We start from the raw sequence: 16,989 nt of genomic DNA, 5'->3' as shown, positions 1-16,989 counted from the left end.
CATGGTAATCATGTCTGCTGCTTTACGGATTCAATATATGTTCTTTACTCAGAGATCCTGATCTTCTACTTAGAGGCAAATACAGCTTCTTCAGGGCTGGCTAGCTGAAATACTTAGCATACCCTTATCCAGAGAGGTTGTGGAGTCTCCTTCTCTGGAGAAATTCAAGGCCCGCCTGGATGCAACCCTGTCTAACGTGCTCTAGGTGACCCTGCTGAGCAGGGAGGTTGGACTAGATGATCTCCAGAGGTCCCTTCCAACCTTACCGATTCTGTGATTTTATGATAGTTCCTTTTTATTCAAGCAGTTCCTTTTTAAAGTGATGACATACCTGGCTGCCAAAATTGTGTCTTCTGGGCAGGGGAATACAACTTTACGTCGAATAGTGGTATGAGAACTTCCTTGAACCTGCTGTAACTGATTGGTATTTCTGTTTTTGTGAATAGACAGAGTACTGAAATTTGTATGAGCTTTCTTTCCTCAGTGTAACTCTATGATCAAAAGCAAAGATAACAAATGGACTAACAAAAATATTAATGCATGAGAATGTCTGGAAGATTTCAGTGAAGATGAACTCCAGAAAATTTCCAACATCATTTACAGGTTTCTTCATTTTATTTAAACTGCAGCTGATTACCTATAGACTCTGTAAGACAGTCGTGCTCCCATACAGCAAGATCATCCTGTGTCCTTGAGCCTTATGATTAAGGATGAGTGTGTGAGACAAGACAGAAGAATGCTTCCTACTATTCTATGTGAAAATAAGTGCTGTGCATTCCTCTTTATAGAAGTTATAGGTCTAGAAAGTATTTTTTCATATGAATCCATGTGAGTCATAAAATTGTATTAATTAAATCCTGACAAGGAATGTATGTGCTATTATTAAAAAGAAAAAGCCTAGATGACTGCTGCAGCTACTACTGTGTTTATATTTATTGCCATAGCTAACAAATACATTTTATAATTCTCACAAGAAAATTAGAGCTGCATTTGCAGTAAGGAAGGAATTTTTTATTGGCATCTTGCCCTCTAAAAGTTACACTCGTTACCAAGACACAGTACATCATCGGTGAGAATAAGTCTTTCCATGTGCTAGCAGCTTGCAGATTACTTTCAAGAAGGATTATATTATATTCTTTAATATTCATGATAGGGAACTTCTGTATAACTGCACACTTGGAACTCTTGTCATAAATATTTGGTAAAGAAGAAATATTCTACACCTCTTCCATTCTTCTACAGATCTTTATATTTCCCTGTGATAGAAACCCATTGTGATGGATTTCTGATATGATTCTAACTGGAACGAACCATAGCTCTAGCTGTGCTTTATTAAAATTATCTAACCCTCTACCTACGTATGTCCTAACCATACTTACAGAAGCTTTGCTCTGTAGTTGCATATCAGCAAATACGCATAAGGAGTCAGTATCATTCTTTTTGTTTCTGAACTTAAAAACCATTCAAAAGCCATGGTCCTTAATTGTTCACAACCATACCAGCACCCTATCTTTCATCTCACAGGCTTTGCAGCTGATATTTCAAACCCTGACACAAATCATGAACTGTAGAAAATCATTAAATGTGAAGTCAGTATGCCGTATCTCTCTTAGATTGCTATACATCTCCTGAGTTATCATTAGATTATGCATCTCAGGAAATAACTTCTTTCTGGAAACAATTGTCTGCTATAGATATAACCAGTATCAACTGACTGTCAGTTAGCTGTTTTCTAATCTAATAGGTTACTTCACTCACTGTTACGCACACAAAATAATCTCTCTTATATTTAGGATGGAATTAAATTTTCCAGCCAAAGCACTTTTGTAGGGCTATCATCTCATGGTTTGTGGTCTACACAAAGTCATTCAGTAACTGACTGTCTTGTGTTGGCTCTATTGGGTAGTAATAACCTGTGACCTGAGGATGCAAAACCCCGAAATGGGCAAGAGGCAAGGAAGGCTCCAGCTCTGTTGTCTACCACGGTGTTTGACAGAGCAGGTGCTTTACTTTTTCCTTTTTTTTTTCTTGGTGCTGCTTTATCCTTTGCACAAGGACAAGTGTTTGGGCTGTTGCTCATGTCCCCATGGTGTGACACTGCCGTTCTTTGTGTGTGGCTCCTGCTTTTCGGCCGGTCTGGTTTGGGATGGAGTGAAAGCTCTGGTAGAGCTGTTGAGACAACTGAGCCCTCAATGCACTGACATTTATTCCTCAGAGGAAACCTTCAAGTTTCAGGAATGCAGACCTAAAAGATAGCTTTGGAGGGGGTCACTTTATCTGCTGTGAAGATGTAATAGTTATCTGAGGCACAATTTGTTGGATTTCTGTTCCAATGTGTCAGTCATTTTTGTATGTATGTGGCAGTTTCTAACAATTGCAACTGAAATTTTAAGTCTCTTCTTTGGCTTCTCCATTTTCCTATTTTTTCTGGCAGTAATTTTGATTGTATTCTAATATGAAGTATCCTATAATCACTTCAGTAGATCTCTGGCATTATTCCAAATGTGCAATGATTTATTGACCATTAATGTTAGTCATAGACCATCCATGTGGTCACAATCTGTGGAAGGACAGTGATGGAAGTTTATTTCAGAGAGAGCAACTATACACTATGATCTAATGTCTGTATACCCGGCACTGAAATGTCCTGAGGGGTGACATGCAGGAGTGGTTACAAAGGATACTGTTTCTCCCTTGCTGAGCAAATATTGCATTGTTTCCTTACATGCAGTATGCAGACGAAACCCATCAGGCACAGTCCTCTGAAACAAGAGCTTCACACTCTTCAAGAAAATGCAAACTAACTTCAGTTGTCCTTCTGTGAATATTAGCAGTAAAATCACAAGCCACTAGCTTGGCAAACAGGGTCTGTCAAATCCTGACTATGGGATGACTGGAGTAAGTAATTCCAGGTTTACCAACGGGAGGTTGTCATGTTGCTTTAAAGCCTCATTGATGGAGGAAATGATTTCGTGTAACTATTTGGGTAATGAATACCCTGAGAGCCCCATGAGGGAGAACGGCAGGTTGAAGCAAGGCTTCGCCACAGGCAGTTGAATCTGTGCTTCACAATGACAGTGCTGCCAGAAGAGAATAGCAATAGTTTATTTTTAATTCGTGCAGCTTATGGAAGCATTTTTTCAAGTAAAGTTGAGGTTGAAGCTTTAGAAGTGAATTGCATTGAGGCAACTGTCTTTTCTCCCTCTGCTTGTCTGACACAAACACAAAAGTGAATTCTGAAATGCCCCCATTTCTTTGTACTTGGCACTATAGGTAAGCTCTAAAACACATAATGGCATAATTAAACCTCACTGTCTATTTAGGAGTGAACCTGTTCTTTTGACTGCTGGTTTCTGCTCTGTTCCTCTGTTAAGATGCCAATTCAGGCCTTAAAATACTGCTTAAATCTCTGAAAAGTAGTGTTTATTCTTAAGAAATCAGAACAGCAGGAGTATTGGTGTGATGGCATATCTGTGAGCAGCAGACTTAATGGCTCTTTGATTATCTCAAAATCCTTTATTTTACAGATGTTTGACATCATATGTGGTTTTCCATTTGAAACAAGGTCTTTGCTGTGGAAACAATTTGTTCAACAGCAAAATTACAGATCTTTGGAGACACCCTGAGTAAAAGTATCAAAGAAAACAGCTGTCTTGCATGAAAAATAAATTGTCCTCAACCTCTTTCCGATGCTCATAACTTTCTTCTTTTTTTGCACCCAAAATTAGCATGCTGGATCAGCATCACTGCTCTTTTTTCAATATTATTTCAGATGGCTAAACAGAATTAACATGCTTGCTGCTGGGTATGCAGAAAGAGAGAGGATCAAACAAGAGCAAGGTAATGTGTTATTATTTTGGTTGTTTCTGTCAGCTCTTATCACAGGTTTATTTGTTCTTCCCACCCGCCCAGTCCCCTCATCCCCTCACCAAGTATCAGGCCTCATCCCATCACGTGAGAGTAATGCACATATGGGTATCATGGTTGTTGCTTTAGAGGATTCCTTGGCTGTTAGGATGCTTGATTAACACCTTCAGATTCTGATCCACAGACTCTTGGATTATTTCTGAGAAAGCCACAAAAGGTAGCTAAAAGCAGCTAATTTACTTCCAGTTAGTTGAGATACACTGTACCAAGGAGTCTGTGTCTCCCATAAGAAGCAAATTAAGAATCTGCAAACTAAAAAAAAATGTTTTAAATGTTGCACTTGATGTTTGAATTCACAGGGAGCAGAAACATATCAAATAAGTCTCAGGAATAAAGGCTTTAATTTTAAGGCTACTTAATTTTTTATTTCTGCTATTTTCATTAGACTGAGATGTGTGCCAGAGCTCTGCTAGCCTTTTCAATGGAACACTTCATTTGCAGTTGTAGGTTTACATCTTTCCTTTGCTTTTTTTAGTGTATAGTATAACATGGGTTTAAAAGAGCAGCACATATAAAATGATGACCCTCTTCCCTTTAGTTTGCTGCAGTAGAAATCCTTTTCATAGACAGGAAAAAGAATGGGGCAGTGCTCCATTATGTGGGGTATGTTGTTTTCTGGAACTGTCAGTGACATGGATTCACAAAAGTATTTCTGTCCAACTAATTGGTTGGCAAACACCTGCCTTCTGAATCCATACTCTCTTTTTACAGCTGTACCTGCCAGGAGGCATCAGAAAGTTGCACTGGTCATGATGATCCAGAGCTTTTCTGGATACCTGTTTGCATGCTGACAGCTGAGTCAGATCATCACTTTTTAATTCTATGACTGCACAGTCTTCATCAGTGTGGTTCTATCTTTTGCCCAAAACATTTTAACTCTGAGCTGCAGCAGAAATATATCTAATGTAGTCTTTTCTTTGCAAAGACTGTATTTCCAGCCATTTTCAGAGAAAATTTGTATTCAGAAGGCTGTCACTAGGCGTAAGAATTTGCCATATGGTGTCCTCCTTGCCCCCAAAATCATAAGTCGGTAGCAACTTTTGTGACAACAACCTAAGACCAACCTTCGCCCTGTCCTCCTGGTCTGATATTGTGAGAAGGAAGATCTGTGTGGTCTGCCTCTCTGGAATATGTTGCTACATGCTCCTCTCCTGGGAGACTGTGGAATAACTCATTTCCCCAGTGAGAAGCTGATTCCAGCAGCCAGGCTGAGTCATCAGAAGACTAAAATATTCTGTAATGGTAGGAGATTAACAGGCAGCATCAGATAGGGTATCTGCCTTGATTTATTCAGTGATTGCCTTACTACAGAGCACAGTACAGAGTTCAGCATGGTTGAAGAGCAATAGCTCACAGCATACTACCCTAATTTGAAAGTAGCAGTATGGGTGGGAATGTTTAGGGGCATTCTGTCTTACTCTTGGATCACTAGATTGTGCATGCTGTTGCTTCATCTCTAATCATATCTTGCATTAAGTGCAGCTGCTTATTCCAGGAACATTGTTCTATGTGGCCCGGGACCACACGATGTCATTCATCACATCAGGCCCCCTGAGTTCAGACAGCGCAGGGTAGCAGAGCCATGCTCACTCTTGCTCCAGTCATGTTCTCAGGCCTTCACCAAGACATGCTTAACTTCAAAAGCAATTTGAAACTCTGTTTCTGAGGCAGTATTGAAATTACCAGTTTTGAGAGACCTATATAAAGCCATTTGTCATGGCTTGAAGAGGTCTTGAAGAAGCTCTGCACGTTAGAGTCTTCTAGGAAATCCTCCATGTTAGCATTCAAAGCCATATTCAAGCTTTTATTGACATCAGATTGGCACTGGAAATACAGTAACATTTGGGAGAGTAAGGGAAAAGATGTATGAACAGTTATGCTAATTCTGTCCAAGAGCACAACTGCAGACATGATGCACCTTTATAAATTCAGATGGATCTGGAGAAATATTTTTCCTACCACACAATCACTGAACCATAAAATATGAATGATCCAGTTCTTTTAGATATGAGATCATCTGCACTCAAGCTTCATGATACCTCTTACTTGAATGGCTCTAAGATCATCAGTGAGACTCCACTTACTATAGGAATGATCTCCCTGGCGATGAGGGAGTCTTTATTACCTCTCTAGCGCTATTCACTAGAATTGAGTTATCATATGGAGTTAGGGAAAGTTATACCCTCTTTATGTGCTGCATATTTGCATTTAGTGGGGGCATCAGTATCACATCCCCCACTTGCTGCAATACAGTGTTTTTATGCCTCTGGTGATTACCCTTGGCTCCCAGCACAAGGGCTGTGAAATTGCTGAGTAGTGTCCCTAATTAGCAGAGGCATCAAGTTAGCAAACCTCTCTATCACTTCAAGTGGTTCTGGAATTATAAAAACTGTGAATACGTAGATTGTCATCTACATATTTGATTTTACGAAAGATCTTTTATTTCTGTTCAGCTCAGTCCCTTGCAGCAAGGCTTTATAATACCTTTGAAACAGTTCAACAGTAGTTGTCAAACCTGTTTCAATTAAGAGTTGAACAGTTCTGAATCTAAAGTGAATAAATATATTTCAAGTGCTTCAAAGATGCACGAATCACAAAATTGTGGGTGTACTGATGAAGAAAATGTGACATTCTGTACAGAACAGTTTTATAAAAATACCATCAACTTTCTATATTAAATATAGTGAATGTTAGCAGCATGGCAAGGGACATCTTCGGATAGGGAAGTTGTATACTTTCCAGTAATATAAAATCCAAGAAAAAAATATTTGCTTATGCAAGTAGAAAAGAATTAATTGGCAAACGGCAGGCCAATGTTAGTTTATACACAACCAATGAAGTCTATTTAGAAAGCTTTGAAGGTATGTCCTATGAATCGAGCTTATCCATCACTGATCTAGACAAAATCCGTGGAGAAAAATACGGCAACCATTTGATAGCGTAATATACATTTTAGACAGAGTATAATGACTCAGTTGCCAAGAGCAAAACATTTTTAAAAATGGAAGGAGGCTATTTGTGTTCATTTCATGATCCTTTGTAACTGCAGATTTTTTTTGAGACAAATACTGTAGGTTGTCAGCAGAATTTCTTATCGGAGGTTAAGTGTACCAAAGCATGAGCATACTGTGTTTTGTTGTATGTGGATTTGTAAGCCATTAACTTGTGTGTATTTTTAGCCAGAATTGGAAGCAGCCCTGAGACTTCGCTAAATTTTAGCTTCAGAATAAATAGTTGAGCTGTAAATCTGCAGAAATCCCACTAAGTGATAAAATTATGACAGACCTCTCACCACACGTAACTCCATTAGACTTTGCTGTAATAGGAACACTCTTGTATGCCAATATTTTCTCTTTTTTTGAGTTACTGGAAGCTAATTTTCTTAAAACTGAGTATGACTTATAAAAAGTTTTCTCTAAGTTTATCACATAAAATGAACTATTTGGGGATTTCTACAGAGACAGAACTATTTGGAACTTTTGATTTTATGGTTCATGAAAACTTTATTTGTGCTCTTTATTTATTATACTGTTTGAAGAGATCTCCTCTAAGCTATATGCCTGCAAGAGGCAAATCGAGAGCCAGTGTTATAACAGAACTGTTACTGCTTGTAAAAAAATAATAATTAAATAAGGCTGCCCTCTCTGACTTACAACTGTCTAAAAATATATAGAATTTTAGGGAGAACTATTTCAAGAGGGTGTCATTTTAAGGTAAGCAACCTTTGTTTTAAATCTTGAGTAAGACATTAGGTTTTTATCACATGGTACAATAATCATAATGATAGCAAAAAATCATGAAAGCTGAAATTATATGTTGTCCCAACTTGAAATATTTTCAAGTGGTTTTGGTTTAGATAGCTTAGGAAGCAAAAATCAATCTTTTTCTTCTCATGTATCAAAGAGAAAGTACTAAGTGATGCAGTTCATTGAACACTTATTGAGCAAAGTCAAAATTGCCTATGATTAGTCTGTGAATAGTATGAACTATACTGTTCTATTGTACAGCAATTTGCCCAAATACTAGATGCTAATACAGGCAGAAACAAGATGACAAAACAAATGTTTACCTAAGTTTTATATTGTGTAGTAATGTTGAAGTTGTTCGTCTTGAACTGAGTTGGAAGTTGCATAGTTTACTTTTGTAAGAAATGTTTAGGTATGGTGTCCATTTACTTAGCTACTGTTCTGCTTCAAAAATATTTGCAACAGAATAATTCTAACTTACAATGTGGTACACTCATCCCTGTGTTTTTCCCCTTTGGCCAAGCCATCAAACATATGAAAGGGGAAAATTTGATTTCATGACAAAATTAAGCCTCATATCACATTAAATTTAGCCTCCAAGCTCTGTGTCCTTTGCACTTAATCTGTCTTATCCATCTTTGGAACTTTTTCCTTAAATATCATTATGGTATTTTTCCTTATCAAATCACCTTTATACTCTTGCTTGGATAACAGGGCAGCAGCTATTTTATGAAAACAGACAGATGATATAAAGTTTTCTGTCTAATTTTGCCTGCAGCTGTTTGTTATTAGAAATTTAATTGAAAAGCTTGGGCAATTGGTAGGATACTGGATGTGTGCAATAACCACTATTTGTCTGATTTGTCAGTTGGTGTTAATTACATTTGTTAATGTTATTTGCAGTCAACAAGATTTTTGACAGTTACATTTTTTCACTTTTTCTGTTTGAAGTATATTTTCAGTATATTCCAGCCAAAATAAATTCACTCTTTTTATTAGGCATATTTTGTATGCATGTTTTATTATAAGCTGTATACAACAGTGTATATTTGTGGCTCACTGGCAGATTGCTGTTTAATATCTCTACAGTGGTGCATTAGGCTTAATATATCCAATAATGTTTTGAATTTTTCCGCCTTTGAATCAAAACAATTTCAAATTACAGAGGCTAACATTTACAGAGTCAACATTCAGCAATGTTTAACTCTTGGTACTATCCAGGATGGAGTTTCCAGTTGTTTTTGTGAAAACCAGCCTCTGACGTGCATATGTATCAAAGTATGTCAGTAGTTTTTGATCTGATATATGTGTAATTTGTAGATTACTGGAGTGAGAGTGATAAGGAGGAAGCCGACACTCCATCAACACCCAAGCAAGACAGCCCACCACCCCCATATGACACATACCCACGGCCTCCTTCGGTAAGTCACCTGCCAGGATCTGCTTAGGAACGATTACATCAAGTGTCACATTTACCTTCTCGCTCATTTAAAACACATGCATACACCCATTATGGGACTCTTCAGTGTGTTTTTGGAGGCAGCACTTGACTTAAGGCGTTTGCTAAGTTACATGCATTGCTAACTTCAGCAGCCTTCATTGCTGCTTCCACCAATGTGTAGAGAATCCAGATTTATAATCCCAGTCATTGCCCCAAATGGATTAAGTTAGAGAATTCTGTCTTCCTATTCTCAGTATAAAACAGACCCTCCTACTCGTCTATGCAAAGCCTCTACCTCCCCCATTACCACGAGATCCATCAGGACATTATACCTCGGTAACAGCACAGGTTCTTCCTAAGGTAAAATAATGGTGCTGTGAAGCTTTATAGTAACAAATTGCACTTAAACTTCTAGAGAAATGCCAACATAAAATTTTTTTCACTCATATCCTAAATAGTAATATGAGTTGTTCTGTTGCTCATGAAAAGGAATTAGAACAAAGGGTATTTGGTTTTTAATTTCTTCTTGCAGCAGATGTTAATATAAAGCCAGAGAATGGACTTCTCTAATTTTTTCTAAATTAGGAATTTAATTTTCATATCCATATACTCAGCTAATGCGTTTCACCTGGACATATTAAAACAAAGCAAAAATTTGAATTGAAAAATCAGGAAAAGCTGGAAGGAGAGAGTGTTCATGATGTTTAATTTGAAAGCAATGCCTTCTCTTCATGAAGCAGAACTTGATTCCAAAGAAACTTTTAACAGTGGATGAAAATAGGCATTTGGGTGGCATTTTAAAGATAATATTAATGGACCAGGAATTTCTCTTCTATGTGTTCCTCAGAGCCTTATTACGCATATTATTCTGGAAGAAGAAAAAAAGACTGTGTTGGCTTATTATATTGATTGATTTATTGATTAAGGGACATTCTGCATAAATACGTGTATCAGTGTGTTGTCCACCGTTGCTGCATGTGTAAATTTGTGCTTGCCTCAAAGCTACAATCAGGGCAGGTTAATCTGGTAAGTTTATGTCTTCCTTGCTAGAATGGGTACCATCACTAGCAGTAGAAAATATGTGACTACTAGCAATATTAGCAATCTGAATATTTCCCTGACGCTTGTTTTGTAGATGAGTTGCGCAAGCCCATACGTGGAGCCAAAGCACAGCCGCCTCTCGTCCACGGAGACGTCCCAGTCGCAGTCGTCGCATGAGGAGTTTCGCCCGGAGGTGGCGGGGAGCGTCACCGACTCGCCGGTGCGCAAGACGGCGAGCCAGCGGCGCTCCTGGCAGGATCTCATAGAGACGCCGCTGACGAGCTCCGGACTCCACTACCTGCAGACGCTGCCGCTGGAGGACTCGGTGTTCTCCGAGGCAGCCGTGGTCTCCCCCGAGCACCGGCGGCAGTCCACCCTGCCCACTCAGAAGTGCCACCTGCAGGATCACTATGGCCCCTTCCCCCTTGTGGAGGGGGAGCGGATGCAAGCGCTAAATGGAAACGGGGGAAAGCCCCGAAGTTTCACTCTGCCTCGGGATAGTGGGTTCAACCACTGCTGTCAGAGCCTTTCAGCCAGTGCCGCCGATCACCACGAAGAAGCACAGCAGAAGGAGGTAGAGGAAGAGGAAGAGGAGGAGGAAGGCAAAGCAGCAGAAGAAAACCAGGAAGACAAAAGTAAGTATGGCATATTTCTGTGGCTTTTCAAGAGTCCTGTTCTTGTAATGTTGTTTTTTCCATTTTCCCTAAAAAAAAAAAAAAAAAGTCTTTCAACATCCCCTAAATTTTACCAAATCCCTCTTGTCACAGTTTTGATGCATCAAAACTGACCTCTTTGATCTGCCTTATGCATAGGGTTTACTAATCTGACAGAGTGCTGCACAACCTGGCACAGATCACCAAACACCCGCAGGCGGGTCACAGTGTACACCAACCACATGCTATTAGTAAATCTTACTTGTCAATGGATTTTGCTTCCCTGCTGTCTTCCTGCTTCCACTTGATCAGAATCATCCCCTTTTGACAGATGCATGTCTCTGGACATATTTAGTGAGTTTGCCAGCTGAAAGCCAACTCCTGTCTGAGTTGTAAAAAGCTCTCAGTAAATCTCAGAGTGCAAGGTTAGATGGTGAGTGTGTAGCACTCAGGTGGACAGGTCACAAGACAGCAAAAAATACATAAGAAGTTAAAAAGAGAGCAAGTTTTCCCCAGGACCTCCTCTTCTGATACAGAGAGGGAGAAGTTCCAAAAACATTGCAAACTGAAAAAAAAAAAAAAACCCACACTTTGTGACCAGCAGGGTTAAAAAACATTGTAATGCCAAGTACCCGTCTCTTACATGGCATATTAACTCCACAGAAATTAGTGCTACTTGTCAAAAATAATCCAAATAAGCAGGGACCAAGGAAGGGCCCTGCCCCTCCTGAACGTGTAAACACATTTCTGTGTCTGTTTCATGCACTGTCCTTCACTGTCATTTCTGGAGCTTCTCAGCATGTGTTGCTAGCAAAGTTCAGTCGGCAGACGTCCTAGGGTCACTCAACAAGCTGTGTATTGCTGAATTGTGGGGTTATGATTAAGCTACGTGTAGTGGCAAGGATGGCAAGATGACCTCCGACACTCTCAAAGGCTTTGTGCTGTCTGTCTGGTTCCTCCAGGTTCAAATTCTTCACTGCAGTAAAGGAGTACAAAAACGGTGAAGAGCTAGAAAGGGGTAGTGATAATTAACTTCAGATAGTCAGCTTCAGATGATTAGCTGCCTAACTAAATTAATTGATTAAACTCTAAACTCAGCACCTCTGTTGAGCATTGATGTTATTTAGTCTACACAAGAGAGATCAACAGTTCTCCTTTTTTCTTTGTGTTTTAATCAATAGGTTCAAGAGATCTCAAGAGATTTTCTCTTTGAGAAAAATCTTTTGAAGAAATTAAATTGGGTGCCATTAAAAAGAAGAAAAAGGCATGATATTAGTTGCGTTCATCTACAGCACTTTCCAAAAAAGCCCATACATGTATTAGGGCAACATTAGACTCTTAGAGAGTGTGAACTGCCTGGTTAACAAGGTTAAATTTCATCAGCCAGACAGAATGTGTTATCCTAATTATTTTTAGCCTTCAGTTTTGGTGTTCAAATGGGTTTTTAATGATAGGATTAAAAAAAAAATCCTCTCAATCAATGTAAAGGGGAGAAGAGACACTCCTAAAGGAGTGCCTGTACTGTTAGGGCGATCCTCAGAGATTCTGTTGCGGGGCCAAGATTATTTATTGGGTGTTTTAATCTCAATTTTAAGACTTTAGGGCATTTTACATTGCACAATACTAAAAAAGGGCTAGTGGTTGGATTAACAGGCCAGAACTTGGGCTCTTCTCCACATTTCCATACTGACTTCCAAAAAGGGACAAAAAGGTTTAATTTCTGACTTTAACTCCCCATATAGACATACTTTTATTTTTTTTAGGTGAGAAGATTTTCCTATTTGAAGCACTAATGGGAGTTTATTTTTGAGACATTAATGACCAGCTAAACAAGTGAAGTGCTCACGGTGAATTATTAACCATGAAATTACAAAAACAGAAAGAAAATAATGTTTAGTCTGTTGGAAAGTTTAAGTGTTGAATTGCTTGTTGCTATGGCTACAATGTTCTGTTTGCAGCCCTGGCTTTTTCCAGGGCTGTAACCAGGAAAACGCAGGGATTTCATGCAAGTGTTCTTCTGAAGTGCAAAATGCCAATTTCTTTGCTGGGAGAGTCCCGACTTGCTTATAGCTGCTAAGTCTGCTGACCCAATGGGGTCATGCCCAACTTGTGCATGTTACGGCACTGCTCCCCCCAACCTCCACTACCTCCCTTATCCTGGGAAAATGAAAGAGTGGCCCTGGGGTGGCGAGGAGAGCATCCTCTCCCCAGTAGAAAGGTTTTAATCTTTCTCAAAGATTTAACCTTGAACCTTCTGTGACATGGTATTGTATGAACCTTTTAAATTCATTAATTTGCCTTACATGTTTGTGATCCTCACATAGGTCTAAGCTCTTGGATGATCATATGTGTTCTTGTGTTTATGTGTATGTGTTTTAAAGCTTAACCATTCCTATTGCTTCCTGTGTGGGACAAGGAATACAGCTCCTTTGCGGTTGTTGGCATGAGAGTCAAATGTTATTGCCAAAAGTTTGTTTTCTCAGCTTTTTGTTTTTACATTCCCACTTTTAAAAAACCTCTCAAATTTAAATCAAATAGTAAAATGCAGTCATGTTTCTTCCAACCTCCTTTGAAGGCAATTTTTGAAATAACCACACCACAGCCTGGGAAATCCACACTTTATTTCAGATGCTGTTCTCAGCTGAAATAATTTAACAGAGTTCTAGTGACTTCTTAAAAAGCTACATGGATCTGCAGCAACTAAGAATCTGCTCTCTATCTTTTAATCACTCATTTATGCATTAACTACATACTGCAAGAATTTACTGACACTGTGAATAATCCGTGTATCAGCTTGGCTGCAATGCCTAGATATATCATGGTAAATCAAAAATATGGGTTGTTCTTTCCTGTGTTTATCTGTTAGGACCTTGACTTTGTTGTATGTTCAGTTGCTTCTTTATGTCTTATCACATTGACTTTGCACTGCTAATTTTTATTTGGTTGATTATTTTATTTCTGTAATTCAAATCACTTTTTCCTAAATCATTTAGTTGTTCCATATTGACACTGTCCTGTAATAGTATCTTGCTTTCTAATCACAGAAGATTCTCTTGTGGGATAGTTGTATTTGTCCATGTATTTGCTCCTGAGCTTATGAAAAAGGCAGACAATATTCAGACTTGCGGCACCAAACATCCCCTCTCACTGTGTTGCTCTAAAGCAGTCTGCGCACAGAGAACATGCTAATTGCTGTGGCACCATGCGTTACGTTTCCGTGGTTCAGGCATGAAGGACAAGTGGTGCCTTTTCAAATTTGTCTTCATGTTGTTGGAGGTAATAAAGTGAGACAGCTGTACACCGTGCCTCCGCTGCCTGCGTCCCCATAGGCCTATGTCCTCCACACTTTGACATCAGTTTCACCACTCAATGCCAAAGAGCACCTAGCATCTTCTTGTTTGGGGTTTTGTCCCAGGATAACATGCTTCATTTCTGGCTTTATTATCCAAAAGCGTTGTTGGAGATTGCTCTTGCCTTTTCACAGGCATCTGTGGTTGGTGGAAAGTAGTCATAAGAAGGACTTTTCTAAGTGTTTAGCATTTAGGAGAAACAAATACTAATTCTCTGAGGAATGTAAATGGCTGTAGGCCCCACTGACTTACCCACGGAGGAATTTGCACCTTTCTGCTTACTCCCTGAAACAGTCTTTGTGGAGCCAGAACATCAGTGAGAGTCTCTGCTGTGCTGGGGAGGGAGCTCTGCTGCCTGGTAAAAGTGCAAAGGTTAACGTGATTTTGCAGGCTCAATAAGACTTCTTCAGGGATGTGGATAGAAAAAAAAAACTATATTTGAGTATGAAAAGGTATGTGGAGGAGGAAAAAATCACCTAAGGTGCTTTCTCACTGTTCAGACCCATTTCCTTCTGCATTGTTCCTGACCTCTTTATCCTATCTGTGCTTCTGCAAGTTTTCTGTCTTTTTCCTTTCTGTTCTGTTCCTTTTATTGTAACTCCTTCTCTGTTAATATGAGTTTTAGGGGTTTATGCTGCTACCCATCACCATAACTTTGGAGTATCTTCTATAGAGGATGGACAACTATAATAAATCAATTTCAATAAATCAATGGCTATCCATTGCGGGGAGCTGAAAGGGGTTGATGTTCTTTTCTGTTTGTGGCATGGACTTTTTTCACTGGAGTTTATATGAGGATGTGACAGTCTTCCCTGTGTGGTGTGTGTCATATTGAAAAGATTTGGTAACATTTCCTAAGAGTGGGCATGCTCACCTGTATTCCTTGGCATCTTGGTCCATCACCGTAAGCCCTTGTTCAGGTGCGTGGCATCTGCAGCTATCCTTTGCTTAGTCCCACGCAGTCTAATCTGCGTTGTCCGAGAAGATTAGCCTCATACTCTAGTTTCTGAAACTTGGCTCTTTACCTTAAACCACTGAAGACACTTGCCAAAGGCTGGAAGAGGAGCTGGTGCTGGTGTTTCTCATTTCTGCAACTCAGAGGGAGGTCCAGGCCCCACAAAGGATTTCAGGAAAACTCCTCTTAATTTCAGTGAGAACTAGGCACTGACATTAAAGTATCTGCTTGCTCTGAGGTACCAGGCATGAGACTTTTCTTCTCTCCAGTAAAAATAAAAATCAACCAGTAGGAGAATAAGAGAAACTGAAAGCAATTTCTCCCATGCTACCCAGTTGTAGAAAGGAAATTCAAGATGTTTTGCAGGACAGATGGTTCAATGACTCCCATGACTAGCAACGTCTCAGGCTTTGCACACTGTGCCCGGGGAGGCAAACCTGTGGGAGATCCTAGGCAGCATTTGCCTTCAAGAAGGAGGTTGTACTAGTAAAACGATGTGCTCTGGGTAACATCAAATATTTCAGATTCTGAAACGGGGCAGAGGGATCCTTGCCCTGGACACAGTGCCTCTTTTTAGTGAGAGGGTTTTACTGTGTGATTCGAACAGTAGCTCTCAGAAAGATCAATACTTCCTAATTAAATACAACATTATAAATCTATACATTGTGTGCCACTTCTAGTTTTGTTTCATTACCTTTTGGATAGAGTATCTTTTTACTTTGAGAACATTAAGCAGCAGGGAAACCTGGGAGTTTGGGTGAGTAATGTCTTAAGCCTGTACTATGCACACCTGAGTTGATGGCAATGTGTGTCTGAAACTAGTCGGACCATTTTGCTTTTCTGACTGCCCCTTTCTGTTTTAGAGAGGACACTACTAGTGGCGTCCTGCCATTTGACCACCTAGATAGTTTTATCTGCACCAAGAGGCAAGAGGAAGGTCAGTAAGATTCTGGAATTACTCAGGTTAGCAAGGACGTGCATGCCAGGTAGTATCTTAAATACATGAGGCTGTGAGAAATGACAGGTAGTGTTTCACATTAGAAATATTCCTGTGAGGCTGGTGAATAGCACGAAGCGCAGCACCCTCTGGGACGCTAAAGAGGACGTTTTTCTAACTTACGGCATCCGCTATCAGTCGTGCACAAACCAGAGCATTTTGCCAGTGTTGCTGTTTTTTTAGGCATCCTCCCTACTGTGCAGCACAGCCCGAACACGCTCTGATGCTGGAGTAGAGTACTGAAATGGCTGCTTTTTCCGAGCTTGGTTTTCACAGTCCATTTTTTCATTTCTAATTCCCGTTGGAGTCCCTTCCAGTGAGACCTGCAGGCGCGGTCGGGCTGCTGCCCTCTGCGCAGCACCGACGCCGTGTCGGCACTCCGTGGGGATGGGACTGCTCCTCAGCCGCCCCCGGGGCTCCCGGCAGTAGCTTTGCTGCTAGCTCAGAATGAACTTGGCTGGAAGTATAGGCAGTGATATTCAAAAACACACTCTTAAGCATGTTGGCTTATATCCTCGATGGCTAGGCCCCTCTGAGTTTATATCCCTAGCAGGAAATTTCCTTCAGTGGCTGCGGAGGGAACCGTGGAGAAGCAGGACGAGATGGGCGCTAGCATATTACCTGACCATCCTTTCCAGCAAATGCCTTGCATCTGAAATGTTTTGTGGACCAGCATTTCATCGTCTGTGTATATTCCCCCCAATCCTTTCTTTTTTAACTATTTGGCGCTTCATTGTTTTGGATCCAGGCCGAGAAACAGTCCAGAGACATGAGAGAGCTGGCACATCTAAAAATTATTGATTAGAGGACAACATTATGGATACTCCAGTTTGTATGTCAAGCTACAATTTTATATCATTGTCAAATTTTAAGAGACAT

General features: G+C 40.0%; 1 protein-coding gene across 6 annotated transcripts in view; it reads left to right on the top strand.

The window, feature by feature from the left end:
* The window catches only part of CNKSR2 (connector enhancer of kinase suppressor of Ras 2), a 224,684-nt gene that overhangs the window by 170,839 nt on the left and 36,856 nt on the right, over positions 1-16,989 (top strand). For all 6 annotated transcript variants that reach the window (XM_062600533.1, XM_062600526.1, XM_062600518.1 and 3 more), the window contains 3 exons: positions 3,773-3,840; positions 8,994-9,094; positions 10,250-10,790. In XM_062600533.1, the coding sequence (XP_062456517.1) occupies positions 3,773-3,840; positions 8,994-9,094; positions 10,250-10,790 (710 nt within the window). The remainder of the gene's footprint in view (positions 1-3,772; positions 3,841-8,993; positions 9,095-10,249; positions 10,791-16,989) is intronic.

This window comes from Rhea pennata, chromosome 1 (genome assembly GCF_028389875.1).
Source record: "Rhea pennata isolate bPtePen1 chromosome 1, bPtePen1.pri, whole genome shotgun sequence".
Classification (NCBI taxonomy): domain Eukaryota; kingdom Metazoa; phylum Chordata; class Aves; order Rheiformes; family Rheidae; genus Rhea; species Rhea pennata.
Note: the sequence above shows the minus strand (reverse complement) of the source record. Positions and strands in the feature narration are given on the sequence as shown.